At 36.0% G+C, this 19428-nt stretch overlaps 1 protein-coding gene across 2 annotated transcripts in view; it reads right to left on the reverse strand.

Annotated features, from left to right (window-relative positions):
• Nucleotides 1-2744: 2744 nt before the first annotated feature.
• The window catches only part of CNOT6 (CCR4-NOT transcription complex subunit 6), an 83258-nt gene continuing 66574 nt past the window's right edge, over nucleotides 2745-19428 (reverse strand). The window contains exons 5-12 of one of the 2 annotated variants that reach the window (XM_086407837.1): nucleotides 15302-15391; nucleotides 15137-15205; nucleotides 13731-13888; nucleotides 12780-12934; nucleotides 11893-12047; nucleotides 10768-10998; nucleotides 8824-9026; nucleotides 2745-6771 (exon numbers count right to left, since the gene is read on the reverse strand). In XM_086407837.1, coding sequence (XP_086263963.1) covers nucleotides 6559-6771; nucleotides 8824-9026; nucleotides 10768-10998; nucleotides 11893-12047; nucleotides 12780-12934; nucleotides 13731-13888; nucleotides 15137-15205; nucleotides 15302-15391 — 1274 coding nt within the window. In that variant the 3' untranslated portion in view covers nucleotides 2745-6558. Of the gene's footprint in view, nucleotides 6772-8823; nucleotides 9027-10767; nucleotides 10999-11892; nucleotides 12048-12779; nucleotides 12935-13730; nucleotides 13889-15136; nucleotides 15206-15286; nucleotides 15392-19428 lie in introns of both variants that reach the window. The other variant, XM_086407836.1, reaches the window with a different exon arrangement.

A 19428-nucleotide genomic window follows, 5' to 3' on the forward strand; every position in this document is an offset into this window, starting at 1 on the left:
GGGAAACAAGTGGGTTTAGAATGGCTGGATTCCTCCCATTTAAGGGTTCCTCTACTGAAACATCTTCTAAAGAATAATCTTACCTAGTAATCTAGATTTAAAAAACTCTTTTTATACATATGGCATTTTCAAGGACATAAACAGCCTAGAAGAAACAAGCTAAAACAATCAAATTAGCATCAAATGTTATCTTCTATTATTTTCCAGAATTACTTAACTGTCTAGTAGAGGCACATTGGATCTCTTCTGCAGACTAAAATCTGAATGAATTATACTGGGAAATGAAGTAAAATGAAACGTGAGAAAAAAATGTTTGACTAAATGTTGTCAGGCCAGTAAAGGGCCTGAAAAACAAGGGCCTTGGTGGTAAAGACGTAAGAGATGTTGAGTCAGGGTTTTTTTAATGGAAATAATGAATGAATGAGCAAAATTCACTTACCTGTCTTTTCTCCCACAAGGCAGGGATCAAGTTTCTCACTGATTCTATTTCCTAAATATGTCAAATCTCCCTTCTTCTCTTACTGCCCTGCAATCTCTTCTCAGTTTATCATCTGACAAATGGACGACAAGAAAACCAGCTAACAGTAATTGTTTTAATCCACCCTCCACGGTACTGCCAGGACCTTTCCAGAACACAAATTGGCTAATGCTACTCCCATTGAACACCCTTTGTGGCTCTTTACCACCACCTACAGGATGAAATTCAAACTTTAGTACATGCTTCAAAGTTCAAAGATGCCCACTGTGTTCCAGACAACACACTAGGGCACTTTCAACTGAAAGATCCTCACCATGTTAATATATGTTAATTAATACAGCTCCTACTATATTAATACACCATGTTAATTAATACAGCTCCTATTAGTCATACAGTAAACAAGCTCTTAGTCCTTTAAAACCAGCTTTATAAACACCTCTGAAGACTTCATAGACCCACGTAGACAGACTTGCTCCCTTCATACCTGGTATATCTTTAGCACATATTACACTAGATTATAATGACCCATGAATAACTTAAAGTCAGAGGACATGTCTCATAAATCTCTATTTCCAATCTAAACATGGGGTTGAAAAGAAGAAATTCTAAATGAGTACTGATCAGTATTTATGTATGTGTTAGTCACTCAGTCGTGTCTGACTCTTTGCGACCCCATGGACTATAGCACGCAAGGCTCTTCTGTCCGTGGGATTCTCCAGGCAAGGATACTGGAGTGGGTTGCCATTCCCTTCTCCAGGGGATCCTCTTGACCCAGGGATCAAACCCAGGTCTCTTGAGTTGCAGGCAGATTCTTCACCGTTTAGCTAACAGGGAAGCCCACTGATCAGTATAGTACTAGTAACGCTGATCAGTATAGTAGGAAAAGTAGATTAATGACAATTGATTAATCAAAAGGGACCAAGTACACACAGTTCTCCCACTCATCAGGTCTATTCAAAGGCACCACTAGGAGGCATCATGTTAATGGAGAGAGGAGAAAGTTATTTCCCATATAAAGCTCAGAATGTGAGCACATACCCCTCACATCTTCATCACTATGAATATTAAAAGGAAAGCAAGTCCTACGATTTTGCAGATTTCTTCTGCCTGAATTTGATCACAGCAGCATCCCTTTTCAATGTCTTTCAAGGACCATACTTTCAAGAATTACACAAAGCTTGGGGAAAAAAGTTACTAGCAGGATTGCCATGAAGGGGAGATACCAAAATCACCAGGGCTACAGGGATGAGAGTCAAAAGTCTTTAATTAATGAATTAATGAAGCAGGCTCTGAGATCCCACAGCTTAAACTCACTTTACTGGTAAGCCTGAAAAGTATCTGGCAGTAAGAGCTCTTGGGATCACTTAACAGTCATGTTGGTATAGTGAACAAAGTTTTTCATGACAGGCCCCAAATAATTCAGTAGTTTTTGAACAGATTCAAGTTATTTGAAGTGTGCAGTTCAAAGAAAGTGAGAAAATGGACATCTCCGTACTCATTTGATTTAAAATGTTAATGTTCCTAAAGTAACTGTAGAAACTGGTCTTCAGTCACCTTGTAATCCCAGAGATCTTTCTTCATATCTAGCAAAATTCTTCTGTTATAGATGTAAAATTATATATTAACGATTATTTAGAAAATGCCTGCTTTAAAAACTGGACATCTCAGCAAACATTTTATCTAAATTGTGCTGTATTTTTAAAGGATTTTTTTCCCAGCATCTACATAAAAATTTACATTTATTTATTAAAGAAGTAGTTTCTAAAAAGTAAATAGACGTAATGCTCTGAAGAGTTGAGAAATCAGACATTTTAAAAGTTTATATATACAACAAAATATACATGTAACAATTAAAACATTTAATTAATTAGTATAACCCCACCAATACAATGTTTGCTACTGTATTTAAAAGCATTTATTCAAAATACGTCAAGCTCATTCCAAAGGATGAAAGACACATGAGCCCATTTCTTATGCTATGAGGTATATGGTAACAACAACAAAAAACCTAAATGCAAAAGGACCATCAGTTGCCTAAATATAAAACTGATCTTTGGCAAAGATGTGTTACACAGGATAACACAGCAATAAGGAGATCCTTAATTTCACACCATCTTCTCACATCATGGGCCCTGTTCACTCTTCCCCTTCAAAGAGTTACAACTCTGTTCCAGAGAACTCAGAATTTTAAACAGGTGGTCTGCTGATTAACGTGTATCTCCTCAAACCTCAGTACTACAGCTATACAAATTACACTTTAAAAATATTTGAAACAGATAATTGAATTTATTGGTTGGCTATGAGTAGGAAAATACATCAGTAAAGAAAAGAGACCCTGTATATAAATATAATACTAGCTAGTTACAATGAAGGTTCCACTGAAAAGAACAGTAAAAGCCCTTGTTACCATCAGTCCATAGGTCATATTCAGTTTCCCATTACCCTTATTAAAGAGCTGCCTAGGCAAATGGGACATTCCTTGAGTTTAGTGCAGATAACGTGCTGGGTTTTGTTACATGAATGGTAAACAAAAGTTAGTCCAGTGCATTACATAATATAATGTACTGTGAATAAAGACTAGATACTCTATTTTAGACACTATTTCAATAGAATGGTTACTAAAATTTATGTAACCGAAGAGAGCAAAGTGAACATCTTAAAACACTGTTTACAAGTAGGGGATAAACAATTGCTATAAAGGTTCTTTGAATTCTCTGCAGCATCTCTGCTGGGTATTCTTATTGTTTCATTAAAAGAACAAATCTGCTGTAAATTGTTGTTTTGCCCAGGATGGTTCTTGTACTTATATAGCATAACCCCCAAACCTTAAAAGTTACTATGGAAATTCTGTAAGTTTAAGTAGTAAAAAGTGGAATACAAAAACTTAAAACTTATTATTGAAAACCTGACATCTTAGAAGAGCTTTGAAATTTTAATTTCAACATTTAGAAGTGCATTCCACCCAATTTAATCATGTCCTTAGGTTTCAAAGTGCTAACTCAAGTTTTCCTGGTTGTCACTAAATCAAGTAAAATAGAAAACACTTCTTGGAGTTGTTCCCTGCTTATCTTCTAGGACTGTTAAGTTGCAATCAACAATTTATTTCTACAACTTAAAATTATGCCGTAAGTTAATTTTGATGAACATTATTTAAGTTCATAAAGCATAAATAATCAGCCACTAATACAGTAAACTGTATGTCAAGAGATTTTACAAGGAATTGAGCACCTCTGAATTTCTGATCATTAAAAAGAAAATATACCCCAAATTTTCTGCAAAATATTCATAAGATGGATTTATCCTGTAAGAACACTGAAATTACATTATGGCAACACCACATTAAATATGTTTGTTACAGAATTTTTGAAGAAAACCTATACTGTGAAAACTTACTAGTTTTTCTTTTTTTTTTTTTACTGCATTTTAGGGAGTACGGATTACTGGAAATTATCCAGAACACAGAAAATATTTAAAACACAAACCTTGCTTAACCAAAGTTTCAGTCTATTTTGGTGTGATCATTTATTCACTATAGACTGAAATTATTTTTTCTCTTTTGAAGCTTATGGTTGTAAATCTATAATCCTGGTTCAATTTATCACTATCTAATAAGGTGGAGAAGCTGTTCAAACTGACCCACAGAATGCAGTATGCCTAGAAGAGGCAAGAACAAATATTTTCAAGACATAACCAGCCATTATATCTTAGTATGCTGGTTCCAAATTAAAATATTTTGTAGACAATAACAAATACAGATGAAAATATTTTGTGTAAAGCTCAAACCTTTAGCATCTAACAAGTGCACTCTAGTTCCAGCATCTATGAAAAGAATACATCCTCCATTAAAAACAGAGTAAGTGCTTCTCCCCTTCTTCCATAAAGCTCAAGCAGTTTCCTTCATCTCATCAGTCCAGCCAGCTCCAGCTTGCCTTTGCTGGAAACTGTCATGATGCACACTACCAACACAGTGTTTAGGAAAAATGAGTAAACACACCTTTTATTCACACTTTACAAAAACCCAAAAAGAAACCCTAAAGAAAGCTATGCATTGGTTCTATATCAATAATACCAGCTTTCCAATGTACTGATTATAAACCAGATGTGTTTGGTGTCAGCACAACGTAAAACGAAAGGCAAAAAATAAAAAACTATCACAACAAAATCTTTAAAAAAATAAAAAAGAAAGAAAAAGCAAACCTCAAAGGAAAAACCAGGTCCCAGACAAAGATTCAAGATCAAAACCTTTTGTAGAATTTTTTTTAAAGGAAAAAAAAAAAGAATCTTTTACTTAAACAGTATGTAATTTTATTTTCTCTTAGAATAAGCACATTTAAGTGCTAAACATTTTTCATAAAATTTTAAGTCATTATCCAAAATGACTCATTCTCTGTATAAAAACTGTTATTAACATTCAACAATTTCTCTTCTTAATGCTCACTGGATACATGGTGTCCTTTTGCTTCCCTGCCTGCAGCTGAAACAAAAGCAGTTAGACCAAGTTCCCTCTGAATTCATTTGTTTTTTGAGAGAATGAATGAATGAGAACAGAACATATAGGAGTTAACTTTGCAAAGTTAAAGCTGGCTTTAATCTCTATTCTACTAATGGCACTACAGGCAAAATACAAGGTATAATATCTTTTATCTTGGTTGACATATTAAAATGACTTGGTCACTTTAAAAATGATCTGAAGTATTGTCTTAGGGACCTGTTTTGAAAATACATCTCATTTATTTTATACTGCTTCATAAACGGAAAATTACTTTTTTTCTTTTTTAAAAAAAGGGAATGATTTTTTAAAAACATGGAAACTAAGGAATACATGGAAAACAAAAAGAATTCACATGATAGTAGTACTCTGGGTGACGAACAGCACTGTGCAATGACGCCAAGAAGCAGTGCTTGGGTCTGGCAAACAAAGACCCAGGGCTCCCCACCCTATGAACACGTTCCAAAATGTGATATTCAATGCTTCACAATGGAAAAAACCCACAGCTCATACAAAAGGATTTTCATAAAACTCTCACAAATGTTAAACAGTATTTAAAAAATACAAAAGAGGATGCACAGATTTTCTCTGCATGCACAGGCAGTGCTTGGTGGGAACAAATTCAGGCAGGCACAGTGGAGATAGGACAAGAAGTGTCTCAAAAAGGAGTTAAGAAGCTGTACCTAAGCAGCCATAATTTTTTAACTTAAAAAAGTTAAGGATTTAAAAATATCAGAATGTACATACATCAACCATTACACATTCAGTCCATAAATGCCTTCAGATCATTCACTACTCAGATTATCTGTCCTGGTAAATAGTTTTTTGCAAAAACCCAGGAATTCATCGGTAAGTTGTCTCTAGTCCAAGCAAATGTCCTAAACTTTAAACAGAGTTAAATTTAAAGAGCAATGTTCTCAATTTAAAAACAAAGTAGTACAAAAGGGCTAACAAAACCCTAACAGTGCAAATCATCAGCAGAGAAAGTCTGTTGCAACTTCTTTTACAAGCTTTATAACACATGAAACAGGTAAAAAAAACCTTAGCCTTAGATTACAATACAATCATTTCCAAATCTGATTTTTTTAGTACAAAATTTCATAAATCAGGTCTTCTGTGGATCATATACAATCATAAAGGCTAAATTCAAATTCTATATTTTACAAACAAGTCTGAAAAAGGAGGGAGTAAAGTATGGAAGAATGATCTCTGGATGTTATTACTGGCCTCAAAAAAGTAGTGCTACAGATTTCTGTGCAAAGAGAATATGCTGTTCAGTTTCCTATTTCAAGGCATGAAAATATTATATTGGATAGAAGAAACAGGAAAATTATTTGCAACAAATTAAAGATAGGTGCAAACACACCAATCCCTGTCTAACAGTATATAAAGCATACTGGGCTCAGAATTTGTTTGCTAGCACCTGGCTTTCATACTATATCCTTATCAAATGATCAGACTGAAAACTCAAATCATCATTAAGAAAAAACAAACAAATAAACAAATCTAAGTGGCCATACCTCACTCCCCTATATTCAGAATTTTTACAAGTTTATGAGTAAAACTGAGGTCATCCTCTGAAGGTACTTGACTACCTCCTGCCAGGAAGGTGAATGCCATTAACCTGGGGCAGGAAAGGCAGTAAGAGCTCCAGTTGTGCAAAAAGTGAGAAGTGGTCAGAGGGGATGAGTGGGTGTGGGCAGCCGCTGATATTGTTCTCAACTAGCCAATGGTGGTCCAGAGGTCCCAGGATGCCTAAAGTGTTCAGCTGAGGTTTAGAATAGAAGATGTAGTCAATTATACCCTGAAAAACAGAAGGCAAAAAGAAAAATAAGAAAATGACACATAAAATGACACTGAAATACTGAGAACTTTCAAGACATATCCCCAGTCATGTTTGGTAATCAAAGAAACTTACTGGCCTGTAGAAAAGGGCAGTTATTACACAGATCAAATAGCATCCCCAAATTGAGAATGAAGAAACCTTAGGGATGGTAATCATTCTTCCTCTTATATAGATCGTTTCAAAATCTTTAACGAGACCTAAAGAATCCTTCATGATATGGCCTCTGCTTCTTTTTCCTAACTTAATTTGTGACACTTTTCCTTGCTCACTATTCCACTGCCACACTAGCCCTTTTTGGGGAAGCAGGGTGTGAACTGAGGTACAATTCCTTTAGGTGATAAGCTCCATCCTCCTCCAGGGCCTCCGCACGTGTCTGGAACACTTTCTTCTACTTGTCACCTGGCTAAATCCTTCTTACCCTTCAAGTGCCAAGTTTAATTACTTTCCCAAGGCCTTCTGGAATCCTACCCTCATCCACTTAAAGCTACCAGCTGATTTTTTCCCTCGCTAATGCATACCCTAAAGTGCAACTATATACTCATTTGTGTGGCTGAGATCTACGTTCCCACCAGACCATGATGTCACAAAGGCCAAGCACATCTCTGCCTTTCACACCTTCAACAGCATGCAGGCACAGCATCCGGCACACAGCTAGGATACTCTTAGTTTGCTCCTCTCTGTCCAGTAACTGTAACAGTCTGTCCTTTACATGCTCTTGGCCAAAGTATTTAAGCACATTCTAAATTCTTCCCAACTTTCTACCAGTAACAGCAGTCAGAAGGGAAACACCTCTAATCTCTCCCACCTTTTGGTTATCAGCCTCTCCTCTTCTGCCATCAACCTCCTTGAAACGAAAATCTGTAGCTGGTTTTCTCTCTCATTGCTCAGTTACTCTTCAACTCATTATATTCTAGTTTCTCTGACCATTTCTACAGACAACTCTGAGCAAATCTTTCTGAAGCTTAACACTCACTCCTCTTTCCCTAGAAAGGCTTTCTTTCCTTGGCATTTAAGTTCCTTATACTGTCATGGTTTTCCACCTCTTTGGTTACTAACATCATTTACATGTTAGTTTTGTCCAGTCTACTCTAGTCTCTCTTTAACTATACATACTCATCTCTTCCCAGTGTTAAATCATTATCTACAGTTCTGTAGATCCTCAAAAGTCAAATAAAAATTTTTTTTAGTTTTCAACAGTTTCTCAAAGGAGTCTAAATAACCCTCCCCTCTAAAATTAAGCAACAGTTAACACAAGTATTTACACTATTCTAATAAGACAATCTATTGTCTTATTAGACAATAAGGAAGGGAAAGGAGAGGGTGGGATGAATTGAGAAAGTAGCATTGATAAAAAAAAAAAAGACAATCTAACCTGAATGATTATTTTTTCAGCAGGTTAGAAATGGAAAACTAGGATTTAAGAGAGCAAAAATGCAAAAGATAGCAAAAAAGGACAGTTGAACACAAGTCCTAAACAACCACAGATAATAAAAATGAGGAGAATTACTAAGGAAAAAAACCCCATATTGTAATAATCCATTAATTGTATAAGAAGGCATATAAACAATATGTGTAGTAGAAAATTTACAACAGCTAATAGTAAACTACATTTTGCTTCTCAAATAGTACTGTTCCAGTTATAATGAAATAAAAGAAATGGAACATCAAACTAACATCAAATAAAATACAATGGTCCTGCATATCCAGCTGTTAGTAATGAGCCCATTAAAAAAAAAAAGAAAAAAAAAAGCCCTAAAGAGATGACAGGTAACTCAGGATTTAATATCATTATTTCATCTGATTTCTAACCCTGGAAATGATTCTAATAATATCTATAAAGTAGAGGTAGAATTCTAATCACATGGAATTCTACGTAAGAATACTGCTGTCAGCTAATTCGAGATGGCTTAATTCCATTCTGAGTGTTAACATTTAAAGCCATCACAAAATTATAAAATGCTCTTGAAAAAATAAATGGAGTTTTAAATGTTTATTCATCTCAAAACTCACCTTAAAATCAAATGTGTAATTGGTGTAAGGCATCAGGCCACTCTCATAGGCACTCTTTAACTTGAAGCCATGAGTGATCCTTCCATTGGTTGTCCCATTTTTCCCATTACAGCTGAAGTTTGTAAGACTTTCATTGTATCTCAGTTCCTTAAAGTCTTTATGATTTGTTTCTACTCCACCAGTGCTCAAATATTCTACAACACCTATAAAGAATATAAATGTACTTTCTGCATTGTTAAGTATAATATACAATGTGCAATACATAACTAAACAGACAATTCAATAGTAAAGTTTTAAATCACACATATTCACTTTTTAAAATGTTTCACTATTTTCCACCTTTGCCAAAACTTGTATAAACACATTTTTCCATGGTTTTAATTATAGTATTTTACACTTTACTGTACCATATGAACTTACATCATCTCAATTATTTTTTTTAATAATTGTGTAATACAACAGGGCTGACATATAGTATTTGTTAAACCAGTTTCCTATTTCTTAAAAAAAATTCATGTTATTCCTATTTTTTTAAAAAAATTAACACCACAATCAACATCTTGGTATGTAGGCTTCTGTTCAGGGTTAGTATGAAATACCAAGATTAGGCTTCATGGTGCTTATGAATACATGAATTATGAAAGAATGACAGAGCCATCTCACCATCTCTGGACACTATTTTTCCAGTGTGCTAAGCATAAGATGGGGCTTCCCTGGTGGCTCAGATGGTAAAAAATCCACCTGCACTGCGGAAGACCTGAGTTCAATCCCTAGGTTGGGAAGATGCCTTGGAGGAGTGTGTGGCAACCCACTCCAGTATTCTTGCCTGGAGAATCCCATGGACAGAGGAGCCTGGAAAGATACAGTCCATGGGATCACAGAGTCGGAATGACAGAAGTGACTTAGCACACACACAGGCATAAGGTGGGCTCTGCAAATATTTAACTTTCATTTAATCACTTAGCAAAACTAGACATTTTCCCATGTGTTTTGTTATTACAATGCAACATAGAAATGAGTCTTAAGATCTGTATCATGTGACAAGAGTCTCTCTTTGCCCCTCACATATTTTGTAGCTAAAGAGGATGAAAAGCAAATAAAGAATTTTCCAGTAATCCCCAGATGGCTTTGATGAGATGGACTAAAGAATTATGGATGTTAGGCACCTTTATTTCCCCGAAAACAGATTTTTAACATAAATTTAATTTCATTATCTTTTCTTTCATCTGTTGTGATAGCAGCAATATGTCACTGAATTTAACTACTCCAAGTGTATATGTGTGTGAATGCATGCATTCATGCATGCAAGTAAGTTCAAGGAAAAGTTCTCTTGAGTATCCAAGAAAGTATGGTTGTTACTCACTGTACTATCTATGGAAAAGTTTAAGAATAAGGCTTTGTGTATTCTTCCATTCTGTGACTAAATATCAACATTCTTGATCCTTTTTTGTTAAAACCACTGTCTGACCTCTGTAAATAGAAAAATCTCAAATTCCACCTGAGGAGCACGTTTCTAATCAAGTCTACCAAAATTTGAGATTGTGTGATATATGGTCAAATTTAAACTGGATTTTATTACCACATGCTGGAATCCCAGAGTCTGTCTTAATAACCTTTTCAGAGTCTGCAATACATATAACATGAGGATAATAAAATATGCCCATGTGTTTTCTGAAGATGATTAACATCCTTCCTCTGGAGGTACCAGAGGATAATACCATTACCATTTACTATTTCATTTTATAATGAAGTGGTAATAATACCATTTCATTTTCAAAATGGTCTCCCTACTCCACAAAAAAAAATTTTTTTTAACCTGATTGATAGCGGCCACTATAAACTGAATTTTCATTTTGACTAGATTTGGAATTATCAGAAACAACGCATTACAAAAGCATTTTAAGTCAGCAAGTGTTCTATGTAAAATAGCATTGTTTTGTTTACCAGAGTCCGGCAAAGAATTAAGATCTGCACACAACACTAGTGGAATAGTTCCAAATTCTCCTAATACACTGGACTGGAGACTTCTCGAGGCTTTATCAATAATATTCTTCACTTCTGAGAGGAACATCATCGTTTGAACCAACTTCACATCAGAGTATTCAGGGTCCCAATGCATATGAGCATTAGCCACAAGAATAAGCTGCTTTTCTGTTCCAAGATGTGGCTTTCCAGCTATATTAGATAAAAAGAAAAGAAACAAAGCCCATATATTGTCACATGCTCTGAAAGCAAGTAATATCTCAGAGTCCTGGGAATAAAAAAAGAACGCTAAAATCTGGTTGAAAATCTCCCATCTGAAAACTGATCTACCCTCTGTAACAAACCTGAGAAACAGACATCTGGCCTCTGAGATGAGTACTTCCAGCACAGGGTATTCACTCTTTGAACAAAGAGAGCCCATTCTATTTGGGACAGCTTGGTTTTTAAATAGTTCCAGCTCCTTAAAACTTCTGATCTTCTAGATATCCTAAACTGAGCATCACAAAATTAAACGGACATCCTTTTTCTTAAAAAACATTTAAAACAGTCACTAAGTTCCATCTTTCATCTTTTCTATCCCTCAGATTAAATATCCCCATTTCCAACTGCTCCTCAAGTGATGGAAGTCTCAGTTCTTAGCATGATGATCACTCTCTAAATATACATTTAATTTGAAATAAGTGGTCCATTTCTCCAAGACTTAAGACCTTTAAAATAATGACTAAAAGCAGGTCAGGAAGAGAAGTCAACACAGAAATATCCCTGTTGCCAAGAAATTGTATTAAGTGTACAGAATTCTTCTCTCTGAGCAGTTATTTTAACTAATTATTTACTTCAGCATTTTATGTGAAAAATTCTCAAGCAGAAAAAAACCTTGTTTTATGCCTTTTAAGATTTGAAATATTTTTCTAGGCAATGCTTCCTCTTCTTGAGCTTTGTGGTAGAGAAAAATGGATATGAGATTTTAGAAAACATTTAAATTCTGAATTTCTTCAGACATTAGACAAGAGTATTAATATGAAACATTTTCTGTCTTTTATTCCATTTTGGAAGCCAAATTTTACAGGAAGTGGAAAGGTCACTCACATGATATTTCAATCAATTCCTTTCGAAGCTCTAGCAGTACGGCAACTCCTATGTTATCTTTTGTCATGACTCTGTTCAGCATGGCTTCAGACCCTTCTGAATTTGCCATGGCTAGTTGATTAAATTCAACAGTGTGTTTCTGAACCAAAGTAAATCTAAAACAAAACACACACAAATATAAAATTGGGAATACCAAGACATTCGTTTTGTGGTAAATGCAATTTCCCCCCAACTTCCTTAACAGATATGATGACATGTAAATTACATTATAGAAAATCCTCCACACTTAGCACTAAGCTTCCCATGTCCATTTCAGTTGCTCTCAGTCTGTCACAGATACAAATAACATCTTGAAAAACTTTTACAACTTAAGATAATGCAGTCATTTTCTATTTAGGTTTCATGTTGGAATATTTCCTCTTACAATTTTAAAATAATTTTTTTCCAAAGTATGGGCTTAAGAATCTCTCTACCATCCCAGAGGGAATGCAATTACAAAGTGTTTCAATTAACAACTGGAGTTAAACCCTAGAAGACACCTGAAAAAATAGCAGAACTTTCAACATGTCTTCCAAAAACATTTTTTCTGATGAATCAAAACAAAACCCTTTAAATCATAGTACTGTTTTCTTGAGAAATAATATGGTGCCTCATTCTCTTAGTTGCCAACTAATTTCCATTCCCTTGACCCTCATCCTGCAAATACAGAGAATATTTTCTTTTTAAGAGTAAGATGACTGGGGAATTCCCTGGTGGTCCAGTAGTTAGGACTCTGACTTCTACTGCAGGGGAACAGGTTCAATCACTGGTCAGGGAACTAACATCCCCACATGGCATGGACGCCCCCACCCCCCAAAAAAAAAGAAGAAAGAAAGAAGATGACTTACTTTTCTGTTTTAAAGAATATTGCACAGCCATCAACATGTTTTCTTTCTTGTTCTGACATTGTCCTAGCTCTAGATTTAGGACTAAAGAATCCATTGTAGCCACGTTCTTTCAGTTCTACCAGAAAAAAACTGTAATACTGTTCTGTTTCAACTTCCTGAAAAATTGTAAACAGCAGTTATTTCATAAGACAAAATCCAGTCATATGCACTATCTTTATATGTACAGTTTGAGATCTTAAAATAAATTCAAAGGACTGATCTGAAGAATGAAGAATTACATCTTTTCAATGTAATTTATCTGAAATCAATCATAACACCTACTTGTCATTTTACAGGTACCAGTTGATAAAGTACCTCTTTGCTGTTTAGGAGTAAAGAATGGAAAGCCATATACCCCTATGCATATGTATTTTCTTATATTTTAAAACTGGGGTAAACAAAAATCAGAGCAGTAGAAGGAACTCCACAGATCAAGTTTCAGACCACAAGGAGAAAGTCACTTGCCGAAGGTCACGTGTTATTATGAGGGTTGGACTGAGAACCCAGTTACTGTCTACCAGATTCAATGTTCTTTCCACTTGGCCCTAATTATTCAATTACCACTGGTGGTAAAGCAAAATTATACCTTGACAGTGCCACAGTTTCAGTAACATTGCCACCCAATTAAAAATAGTGTGGAGGGACATAAGGGAGGAGCAGGTAAACATTTAGCTGTAATAGCAAACACCAAAACACCCAGCTTAACCCGTTTGCTTAACTTGGCAGCACAGTGCTAAAAGCACAGGATGCAGTGAATGTTCCCGGAATTCAGTCAATACAGGAAAAGTCTGTATTTTAAGAACCGCTAAAGCCAGGACTTCAAATGTGTTAATGTAATGCATACTCAAGCTATTCCTTGCTTGATCAAGGGGCATTTCTGCAATTTAAACAAGTATTCTTCTGATGACTTACCTGAAGACTTATGATATCAGCATTGCAACTCAAGATTTCTTGAATAATGGCCTTTTTCCTGTAGTCCCAATTTAGTGCCCATGATGGACAGTAGCCATATAACTGCCGGGTCGCATATTTATCACAAAGAACATTATAGCACATGACAGAAAATAAGGCTGTAGGAAAGATAACTTTACTTATTCACACACGTGGCAGAAAAAAAAAATTAATTTTGTTTCACTTAAAACTAAGTTTGATTTTATTTATTCAATAATATATTCACAGAAAAGCTACCATATGCCAGACATGGCATAAGTCAGATAATAAAGGAAGAACAGATATATGAACAAATATAGATAATAATTGTGTTTCCCACTACGCAAGTACAGACAGAAGGTTCAAAAGGAAACAGACTAAGATCTCGAGTCCTTCAGCTTCTAAGACCAAGACTCCTCATTTCTATGCTCCCTCCACCACTTCATCAATTATTAATGTAGAATGTACTCTGACATTTAACTAAGAAAACATAAGTTTTTTCTTAACAGCCATCTCTGCTTTTCTTCTACAAAGCAACTATTAATTTACATGAAAGAAGAACACCACTGCACCCCTGACAGAAGTGCCCAAACTATTTTCATACAATTTTAAAAGATTAGAGGTCATTAGCTTGATTTCTCTCTCAAGTAGGTGTTTTCGCTATCTTATAATTTTGTATTATCATACATCTGGAATACTGTAGAATTTGGGAAATTACAATATAGAAAGATTTGGGTGTGTTTATTATAACTGAATTTGATCAATACTTTAGAGCAGAGTTTCTCAAAAGCAGCACCATGGACATCATGAGTAGGTAATTCTTTGTTGTTGAGGGCTGTGCTATGCACAGCAGCATCTCTGATCTCTAGCCACAAGATGCCAAGAGCACATCTACCACTTGTTGACAATGAAAAGATATCTCCAGATGCTGCTGAATGTCTTCTGGGGGATAAAACTGCCCCTGGCTGAGAAGTACTGCCTTATACCAAACTTTCCTCGACAATGATTATATACAGGCCAGTTACACCAGGGTTTCCCTAGTGGCTCAGACAGTAAAGATTCCGCCTGCAATGCGGGAGACTTGGGTTCAATCCTTGGATTGGGAAGATCCCCTGGAGGAGGGAACAGCCACCCACTCCAGCATTCTGGCCTGGAGAATCCCCATGGACAGAGGAGCCTGGCGGGCAACAGTCCATGAGAACAGAGTCAGACATGACTGAGCGACTTCCACGTCACTCACACAAGCCTTTATTATTATTATCTTCAAACCAAATCAACCTTAAGCGTTCTACTGTAATACTGCCCATAATCTAAAGCATACCAACAATATTATTAGGTTTATAAAGACAAAGTAAAAATAAGATTAAAAAAAAAATCAGGTTACCAACCAGTTGGCCGTGTTCTGTCTGGTTCTTGTAACATAATCCAAGATCTTGGAGGTGGCTGTTCTGTTGCAACTAGTTGAACATAAAACACAAAATTAAACAATATTCTTAGACGTCTTTCTAAAAAAACGGTTTAATCAAATGACCACTTACTTCTTTTTGCAGTACCTGCCAAATTATCAAGCAAATAGTTCAGTAGCCTTCTTGTTCCATCTGGCTCCAGATAGAGGTTCAATATGTCCTGGGTAAGTGGATTTCCTGGAAATATTTTTAGAATAGGCAAAATGAAACAAAGACAAATATTAAAATATTTTAAAACTTAAAAATATACCAAAACTATCAGATCATTTGTGTATTAACTATGTAATTGTATATATTAACCACATATATAAATATATATATATATTAACTCAATATATCAAACTAGAAAAAATATTTTTTTCAGTTTTTGATGTGAAGAGTAAAAATAATTCATACCACATTACATAGAAGTATCCAAAAATGATTACTAATGGACTGATGTCAATCTAGAAGATATCTAATAGTGCTCTGTATTTGACCCTGCCTCTTCAACATTTTCATAATGATCAAAAGCAAGTAAAACGGGATTGGGGAAGAGTGGGAAGAAGGACTAGGAGAAGGAAAGGGGAGAGCCAATATAATCAACCTGAGAATCATAATTTAAGAATGCTACAGAGTTAATAAGGAAATATCCTACTGAGAAATGCAGTCCAGCACTTAGATTTTTCAAAATTCTAAAGAATGAAATAGCAAAATGAGACAGATTTGGTTTAAGATTAACTCACTAACAAAGGGGGAAAACCCCAGAGCAGTATTTCAACAGCAAATTCAATCACTGTTTCATAAGTGCCAAAAATGAAAGCAAATGCAATGGTTTACATGTACTGTTAAGAGTCTGAAATCTCTCAGAAGGGTTTCTTACATACGAGAAGTAACAACACAGTACACTGTTTAAAACCAAAGTTCCTATCCATGTTCCATTTTAAGAAAGACTAGTAAATTCTATAGACTGAAGACAGTTAAAATAATAAGACATTTTAGTCATTTGAAATTTTTTTTAAGTATGAAATTTAAGAATCATCACCAAACAGAGAAAAAAAGCAATTTGCATTTATTCTTTTCTCTTGTGAAAGAACAGACACAAAAAGCAGAATGAGGACAAGGGACAGGATCTAACAGAAAACCAGCTCAGAAGAGAAGTGGATGGTAAGCACTGGAACTATTTAAGATAACACGCCCTGACCTGTGAGATAGTGGAATATCCTTCATAAAAAGCCAGATTACATGGGTGGGAAGAACAGCTAAATTAGTTGGCTTTTAAGATCTCTACAACTTTAATAACTGTAAAGGTAAAAGGTGCTCCTATAAATGCAAAGTATTAATTACAGGAAGACAAGTTACAACATATGTGTACAGTTCTTTACAGATACCAGAGTCCTGAAATTTTCATTTAGTCACAATCCTATGAAACAGATAGCTATAACTTGAAAGTTACCAGGACGCTATGAGTGTGTTGAGAAAATGAAGTCAACTAAAAATTTCTCAGTACCAGGTAAGCATCCCATTCTAACCAGATTACACTTAACACTATCTTTTTTACTACTTTCTAGCGTAAAAAATATTTAAAGGCAATTACTGAGGTTACAGAATTCCAGCTGAGCTAATTAAAACCCTAAAAGATGATGCTGAGAAAGTGCTGAACTCACTATGTCAGCAAATACAGAAAACTCAGTAGTGGCCACAGGACTGGAAAAGGTCAATTTTTATTCCAAATCAAAAGAAAGGCAATGCCAAAGAAAGTTCCCATTACTGTACAACTGCACTCATACCACATGATAGCAAGGTTATGCTCAAAATCCTTCAAGCTAGGTTTCAGCAGTACGTGAAACAAGAACTTCCAGATGTAAAAGCTGGATATAAAAAAGGAAAGGCAGAGGAACCAGAGAACAAATTGCCAACATCCAATGGATCACAGAGAAAGCAAGAGAATTCCAGAAAAAATACCTACTTTTGCTTCATTGACTATGCTAAAGCCTTTGATTGTGTGGCTCACAACAAACTAGAAAATTCTGAAAGAGATGGGAATACCAGACCACCTTAGCTGTCTCCTGAGAAACCTACATGTAGGTCAACAAGAAATAACAGAACCAGACATGGAACAATGGACTGGTTCAAAATTGAGAAAGGAGGTTGTCAAAGCTAAATACTGTCCACCCTACTTATTTAACTTATATACAGAATACATCATGTGAAATGCCAGGCTGGACGAATCACAAACTAAAATCAAGATTGCCAGGAGAAACATCAACAACTTCAGATTTGCAGATGTTACCACTCTAATAGTAGAAAGCAAGAGGAACTAAAGAGATGCTTGATGAGGGTGAAAGACTAGAGTGAAAAGGCTGGCTTAAAACTCAACATTCAAAAACTAAGACCATGGCATTAGGTCCGAGCACTTCATGGCAAACAGAAGGGGAAAAAGTGGAAACAGTGACAGATTTTATTTCCGTGGGCTCTAAAAATCACTGAAGACAGTGACTGCAGTCGTGAAACTTAAAAGACACTTACTCAATGAAAGGAAAGCTATGACAAACCTGGACAGTGTATTAAAAAGCAGAGACATCACTTTGCCAACAAAGGTCCCTATAGTCAAAGCTATTGTTTCTCTAGGAGTCACGTATGGATGAGAGAGTTGAATCATCAAGAAGGCGGAGTGCTGAAGAATTGATGCTTTCAAACTGTGGTGTTGGAGAAGACTCCTGAGAGTGTCTTGGATTGCAAGGAGATCAAATCAAATCAAATCAAATCAAAAAAGAAATCAAACCCAACCCTGAATATTCATTCAAAGGACTGATGCTGAAGCTCCAATACTTTGGCCACCTGTAGTGAAGAGCTGACTCATTGGAAAACATTCTGACACTGGGAAAGATCCACGGCAAGAGGAGAAGGGGGTGACAGAGGATGACGTGGTTGGATGATATCAACACAACAGACATAAATCTGAGCAAAATACAGGAGATGGTGAAGGACAGGGATCTGACTTTCTAAGATATTAAGATGAGGTGGCAAGAATACACAGAAGAACTATACAAAAAAGATCTTAATGACCCAGATAACCACGATGGTGTGATCAGTCACCTGGAGCCAGACATCCTGGACTGTGAAGTCAAGTGGGCCTGAGGAAGCATCACTATGAACAAAGCTAGTGGAAGTGATGGTATTCCAGCTGAGCTACTTCAAATCTTAAAAGATTATGCTATTTAAGTGCTTCACTTAATATGCCAGCAGAGTTGGAAGACTCAGCAGTGGCCACAGGACTGGAAAAGGTTAGTTTTCATTCAAATCCCAAAGAAGGGCAATGCCAAAGAATGTTCCAACCACAGCACAACTGCACTCATTTCACATGCTAGCAAGGTGATTCTCAAAATCCTCCAAGCTAGGTTTCAACAGTATGTGAAGTAAGAATTTCGACATGTATAAGCTGGATTTAGAAGACAGGGGAACCAGAGATCACATTGCCAACATCGACTGGATCACAGAAAAAGCAAGAGAATTGCAGAAAAACATCTACTTCTGCTTCACTGACTACACTAAAGCCTTTAACTATGTGGGTCACACAAACTGTGGAAAATTCTGAAAGAGTTGTGAATACCAGACCACCTCACCAGTCTCCTGTGAAACCTGTATGCAGGTCAAGAAGCAACAGTCAGAACCAGACATGGAACAATGAACTGGTTTCAAACTGGGAAAGAGTATGTCAAGGCTGTATACTGTCACTCTGCTTATTTAATTTATATGCAGAGTACATCATGCAAAATGTTGGGCTGGATGCAGCACAAGCTGGAATCAAGACTGCCAGGAGAAATACCAATAACCTCAGATATGCGTAACACTACCCTTACGGCAGAAAGGGAAGAGGAACTAAAGAGCCTCTTGACGAAGGTCAAAGGGGAGAGTGAAAAAGCTGGCTTACAACTCAACATTCAGAAAAGTCTTATGGACTCTATGGGAGAGGGAGAGGGTGGGAAGATTTGGGAGAATGGCACTGAAACATGTAAAATATCATGTATGAAACGAGATGCCAGTCCAGGTTCGATGCACGATACTGGATGCTTGGGGCTAGTGCACTGGGACGAACCAGAGGGATGGTATGGGGAGGGAGGAGGGAGGAGGGTTAAGGATGGGGAACACATGTATACCTGTGGCGGATTCATTTTGATATTTGGCAAAACTAATACAATTATGTAAAGTTTAAAAATAAAATAAAATTTAAA

The sequence above is a fragment of the Bos grunniens genome, chromosome 7 (assembly GCF_055505025.1).
Source record: "Bos grunniens cultivar Pamir isolate PY7600 chromosome 7, Bosgru_T2T1.0, whole genome shotgun sequence".
Taxonomy (NCBI): domain Eukaryota; kingdom Metazoa; phylum Chordata; class Mammalia; order Artiodactyla; family Bovidae; genus Bos; species Bos grunniens.